The sequence below is a fragment of the Abramis brama genome (assembly GCF_963993115.1).
Source record: "Abramis brama genome assembly, chromosome: 8".
NCBI lineage: Eukaryota > Metazoa > Chordata > Actinopteri > Cypriniformes > Leuciscidae > Abramis > Abramis brama.
Window position 1 is genome coordinate 40246216 of NC_139970.1, and position 6858 is coordinate 40253073.

Sequence of the window (6858 nt, forward strand, 5' to 3'; positions counted from 1 at the left end):
CTTTAGTTTCCAAGTAAGTAAAGTAACGCAAGTTGCCTCGTTTTCCCATTTATTGACTGACAGCTCTCCTGTCCCCATGTGGAGAGAAATCAGGAGTAAAGGTGCAGAAGCATTTGTGTGTGAACATGATGCTTATTGTAGTTCTAGAGTAAATGTGAACATGTATTCCTCAAAATGAATAAAAACAGTGAAAATGCAAACTCACAATACAAACCTGCAAGAATGAAATGTTAAATTACACAAATATACTTTATGTATTTAATCTCAATTTATTAACCAATGTCTTTGCTGCTGACCTTCGATGGCCTTCAGTTCTGTGCTTACATAATCATGTCAGTGGTTTCATATTCACTCAAGAAAGTTTTATTTGGGAGATAATGAGAGGATATTTGCAGTACACTGGGAAAAAATATAAGACTTTTAAAATGCTGTAAAATTATAAGAAGAAATATTTCGTTGCGATCTATCAAATCCTTAATGAAAAATCAAAACTAGAAGACAAATGTTAGATGTGTCACAGTGATGTTAGAGATTTTAAAATTGTATTTAAATTAATTTAAAATCTTTTATTTGAATTCAATATTGTAAAAATGTACATTAAGTATGAATTATTTTATATATATATATATATATATATTAGTTGTCTGATATTATATGTATCAGTATGCTGCATGAGCGTAGCGCTGCTGTTTCTGCTTACAGAACTGAAACTTTAGGTTTAACAGCAGTTTTTAAGACGAAAGCATCCGAGATGAAGGTCGGCATGTAGGAGAGAGGCAGCCAGAAGAACTTGGCATCCCAGCCTGGAGAATATCTGGTCCGAGGATGGACAGCGGCCACAGCATGCTCCATACAGCTCACCACCTTCATCAGATCTGGATCCAGTATCTTCTCAATCTTCTCCTTAATCACCACCTTCACTACAAACACAATTACTAGTTATAACTTTCTGACCTTTATTGCTTTTTGAAACTGGTTATTGGATTTGAACTCACCTTTGTCTAGGAAATCACTGCCGTATTCATCCTTCACCTCCTCAGGCAACCTTTTCCATAATCTATGCATATGACTCTCGAAGATACTGGAGTCAGTCACGCTTGTTTTGAAGAATCCAGGTTCAATGCATAAAACCTTCACTCCAAACGGTGCCATGTTCCTCCTGCAGAACAAAGAAAAACACATTAACACCCGGTTTAACAGACAAGGCTTAAGCTAGTCCGAGACTAAAATGCAACTGAAAGTAACTTGCACTTTCATGGCACTTGACATATCCTAAAATATGTCATTGTTTTGTCTCAAGATGCACACCACCAGTAATGTTTTTTTTTTTTCTAAGGCATGTTTATAAAAGCTAATTAAATGCTCTAATTGAACTAATTAGCATGATAACTAATTGCAGAATGTTTTGTTATATGTTTGGACCTTGCATTCATAACATATATGTTGATTGATCAAAGTGTGCCACAGGCCACACCCACATATGTGACCCTGGATCACAAATCCAGTCTTAGTTAAGTCGCACGGGTATATTTGTGGCAATAGCCAACAATACATTGTATGGGTCAAAATTATCGATTTTTCTTTTATGCCAAAAATCATTAGGATATTAAGTAAAGATCATGTTCCATGAAGATATTTTGTAAATTTCCTGCCGTAAATATACGAAACATATATTTTTATGAGTGAATGCAGCACAATCGGAAACATAAATGAACAACTTTAAAGGAGATTTTCTCAATGTTTCAATTTTTTTGCACCCTCAGATTCCAGATTTTCAAATAGTCGTATCTCGGCCAAATATTGTCCTATCCTAACAAACCATACATCAATGGAAAGATTATTTATTCAGCTTCCATGTGATTGTGTGACTGGTTTTGTGGTCCAGGGTCACATATTACATTGGTTTGTATCTGAGAAATGCTTTGAATCTGAATTCTTCTGATCAGTTTATGTCTCCAGAAGAATCATTCAGTGGTTACGGGACATACTAACCTCAGACTGTCATTAAACGCTTCTACTCCATACTTAGTAATGCAGTACGCCCCTCCCAGGGTACTAATCCGGCCAAACACACTGGCCACATTGACCACTCTACCCTTGGCTTTCTTAATGAGCGGTAACACACTCAGAGTTATGGCAACAACCCCGATCAGATTGACATCGATCATTTTTTTGAAGTCCTCAATATCCAGCCAGTCATTGGGAGCAGTTGGGAAAGAGATACCAGCGTTGTTGACCACGGCCCACAGACCTGCAAACACACACACACACACACACACACACACACAAAACAAAAAAATACAGCCGTTTTCCTTCATTACAAGAGATTGCTTAATATAAAGCTTTGGTGACAAGAAGAGTCATGTGAAAATCATGTGAAGAAACTACTTGAACAACAACTTCATTAAGAACACTATGAGAAAACACAGCGTAAGTAGGATAATATTAGAAATATCATAACAACAAGTTATGCAACTAATTAAATTAAAAAGCATTTATTTTGACTACTTAATCCTGATATTTAAAATTATTTTCCATCAACTGAAAAATTAGGGATATTTAAGTTTTAGTTTATACCGGTATATGACTCTCAAAGATGTATATATATATTTACAACCCCTATATATATATTTGTCCATTTGATTTTATAAAGTTCACAAAAAAATGAAATCAATAAAAAATTGTTTTGGATATCATGTAAAATTCTCATTATTTGATTTTATAAAGTTCAATCAAAATAATAACATAAATAAAAAAATGGGATATTTAGGTTTATATATATGTAAAATTTCTTTGAATTTTTCTTTTTTCCATTAAATCTTACATTCAAATTGAATCTGAATTGCACATAGCTCCGATAATAACATCTAATTATTGTGTTCAGAACTAATAGAAGGCAAAGTGTCAGAACAGCACCATCTGTTTCGGTGACTTACCCTTCTGTCCCACCAGGGTTTTAATGGTGTCAGTGGCTTTTTTAATGCTGTCATTATCAGTGACATCCAAATGCAGCGCTGTGAGTTTGTCGGAGCAGGCCTTCTTCAGCTCAACCTCTCCATTCTCTGTGAGGCAGCCAGCGATGACACGGAAACCCTTTGTGTCCAAGTGTCTGGCCAAGAGATTCCCGAAACCCGTGTCACAGCCTGTGATATACACAAACTTCTCAGATTTGTTGGGAACTCTTCCCAGTTCTCTGAACCACCGATAGACATAGAGGAAGACTATGAGACCAAAAATGTACAGGAACATGTCTGCAAAAGAAAATTCATTTTTCATTAGAAAAGAGGAATCACATTCATGCAACACCACCAAAATCAATAACACAGACGAGAGAGCACGCATTTGGTCAAAGCTCCACTAATAAAGTACATGACCTAGTGAACCATTAACTGGCTTATGATTGTAGCCGTAGGGCACTGCAAAACTTGTAGAAGTAAAAGCAAAAGAAAATCAAGATAAATGGCAGTATATTATAAATAAAGGAATAATAATTCTACGTTTTTCTGTTTCTTTAACTTTCCATATTAGAGAATTGTGCAGATTCGTGAACGAATCGTTCTTTTGATTCGGATTTAGTCAAAGAATCAGTTGAACCGGTTCATACAAGCCGGTTTGAAGGATTCGTTCACGAGTGATTCTGTATGAAGTCAACAATTCATTGAAGCGTTTATTTCAAGCAAGAAGTGAGTTCGATGTAAGTTCAATAAAAAATAAAATTAAAAAAAGTAGGCATACTGCAATGTAACTAGTAGGCCTACTACAATATTAAAAGTTTTATCAATGCATATACGAAATAGAGTCATTTAATTATAACTTGAAAAAAATGTTTATTGGAGAGATGCACATGTACATTAGTGTTGTTTATTGTAAATACAAATGATTTAGATTCGAAATGACTTGTTTTTATGAGCGTGATCGTGGCTGCAACAACTGAACAGTTGAACTGTAGGACACATGAAATTACAAATGCAATAAAAAAAACGTATATCTGCTTAGATGTTCTTTTATTTATCACATTAGGTTGATAGGTTTATTGAAACTGTTTTGAACACAACACATCGGATATCGGGACCACGTGCGTACTGACGTATAAGAACCGCTCGGTTTGTTTTGAACCTGTTCTGTCGAAATGAACTGTTTAAAAGAACCGATTCCCACAAACGAGTTAGACTTCACTGGTAGGCGTGTAAATAAATGAACAATACTGTATTGTCGTTGCATAGGCTACTTGGAAAGAACAAAAGAAAGAAACTAAGCTAACGTTGTTGCAACATCGACATGTCATTATAAGAAAACGCGTGATTAATAGGCTACTCGAAAAATGCCCTGACAGAAATCTTTTGCAAACATCACTAAAAACTGGAATTTTCTCACTTCTTGCAAAACAGTCTACAAACCGCCCGTATAAACTACTCACCGTTTTTTAGAAGTCAGCTTTATCAGATAGGCTAACTGTTTCTAGTAGGCTATTGTCAGTTGTCTGTCTCAGTAGTGTGGGAATTCTTTTTAGTGTGGGGTGTTTGTTCTTCCTTGCCGCTTTGTATCTGACACCAGTTAACTAAAGTAATAGATTATGTAACACATGAAACACACGTGTTTCTTTATTAACTCTTGCACTGAACTCTCGCGTTCTGCTCAAGTTCAACAGTTGAACCAATCAACTCCTGCAGGGGGCGCTGAATGATCAGCAGAGTTTCCTCTTCAGGCGCACTGGAGTCCCACAATCTCCCTGGAAAGTTCGGCAGCTGGTAGAAAATGTAAATTGCAGTGAAAAGATCAGGTAAAACTCTAGAGATTTATGCCTCTCATTTCTCTCTAACATTGTTCTAACAGCTGCAAAGCAGCTTGAAACGATGGTGATGTTGTGGGTAATTGTTTAGATGTTTTTTCTTCTTCTAAACATACAATAATAATAAAGCAAGCCACTTGAGCCAGATTTGCAAAAGGGCTTTAGCATGACAGGTCGAAATGATTATTATAAGGGTGACATTAAAGGGACTGTGTGTAGGAACTTCTCCCATCTAGTGGTGAAATTGTATTTTGCATTCAAAAGAATAATGCTCTCCAGCGCCTCACTTTTTCAAATGCGCGTTGCATCTACGGTAGCCGTTTTATACCAAAAAGCTATGACAGGATGTCTTATAATAGCACTTCGAGTTTTTCTTCGGGTGAACAGGTTTGTTATTTAAAACTAACTGAAACTTGAAACAACGAAAAAAAGAATGCTACAGTATGAATTACTGACTGTGAAAAACATTAACTATGGTAATTAGTAGTAATGCTTTCTTTACTCGTTATATTTTTTGAAGTACGTGCATTGTTAGATATCATCATCATCAGAGCCTTCTCTAACGTTACTGTACTCAATAGCTGCTATTCATTAAAGAGCCTGTTTAACTTTTAACTATAAATGTTCTACTGTCTATATAATAAAGTACACAACCAAGCAATGAAAAAAAAGCTTGTAATTAAGACTGTAACACTGACTTACCTGTCGAGAAGAAAGCAGGCAACTTCAGCGTCTCTTTTGAAAGCTTTCTCCTGCATTAGCTATCCCGACATTAACCCTTGTTTTTGTAATCTCCGGTCACGTTTCCTTTTACGGTCTATTTTGGACTTTTTCGACGACGAGGACTCCTTATCCTGTGACTCAGCATATGTATGAATGAACGGTGTATAAATAACTTGCCGTGGCAGTGACAAGCACCTCTCACTGCTCTGCTCCAACGCTTCTGCTGGCTTCAGTCACGTGACGCTGGTTCTGAACGAAAACGCGTTGTGGAAACACGTTGGCCTAGTACTTTTTGTCCCTCTCTGCTATTATAGTTTTTCAAGATGGCGGAACTACATGGAAGCCTCCGTGGACCTACCCGTCCCATGTATATAAAGATAATAAATTCTTCGTTTACGAGGATTAGTCTGATCATTGGCATAGGTATTTGTACACCATTGAGGGCATATTTATTAATAAAAATATTGATTTTAGATAATAAAATACCTAAAAAGCTACACATAGTCCCTTTAACACCCGCCAAATGCGGGTTGATTTCAGCAGTCACTCCTACTAGCAAATTTGGCGGGTAGAATTTTATAATATATATAGTCTTTTAAAAGGCACCTGAAATTATAGCCTAAACTAAGTGTAATGTAGTAGCCTATTGTCAAAAATATAGATTTTTCGATACATATTGATACTGAAATATCTGAAACGCTTTCAATACTCATTTTCCACAGAATAACAACGATACCAGCTGCACTTTCTCGCATTCTCATGATCTCTCCGACAGCGAGTTACACACAAACCCGCCTCTCCTCACTCACTCATTTCATTTGTTCTGGATTAATATTGTTGGTGTTACAGAGCTTAAATTTCGGTGTGGGATTTTGTATATTGTGCATAATTTTACTCATTCCCACAGATTTTGTGCTCCCAACCAATGCACACACAAGTCGCCTCTCTGTACTAAATTGTGTTATTTTTCGCTGCTTATTGCACTTAAACAGTCAAATACACACAAAATAATGTCAAAATTATGGTCTTGGCGAGTATTCATGTAAACACAGTCAGTTATGAGTTATGTTTTAAGTGAATGTAAACAGTTGAGAAAGAAAACACGTGTGACAGTGTAATGGATCCGTGCGTCAGATCTTAAAGTGACAGCAGCCTAATATACCTGCTGACAAATTATGAGATAATGTTAAAAAATATCTATATTGCAGTTTTCCCCATGGTATCGATGTTAAAATTGTGACCAGTGAAAATGCTGAGTGGCTAGTAACTTCGAAAAACTTCTAGCCACAGTGGCTGGTGAGCAAAAAAGTTAATGTCAAGCCCTGCTTATTATTATTAATGTGTAA

At 36.2% G+C, this 6858-nt stretch overlaps 1 protein-coding gene across 1 annotated transcript; it reads right to left on the minus strand.

Moving 5' to 3' along the window:
* Nucleotides 1-38: 38 nt before the first annotated feature.
* Nucleotides 39-4576, minus strand: dhrs9 (dehydrogenase/reductase (SDR family) member 9). Its single transcript, XM_084123228.1, has 5 exons — nt 4418-4576; nt 2937-3251; nt 1993-2251; nt 996-1159; nt 39-920 (listed from the first exon to the last, which is right to left on the minus strand). Exons 2-5 carry the CDS (start codon nt 3247-3249, stop codon nt 697-699), a joined length of 960 nt encoding a protein of 319 aa, XP_083979354.1. The 5' UTR covers nt 3250-3251; nt 4418-4576; the 3' UTR covers nt 39-696.
* Between the last annotated feature and the right edge of the window lie 2282 nt (nt 4577-6858).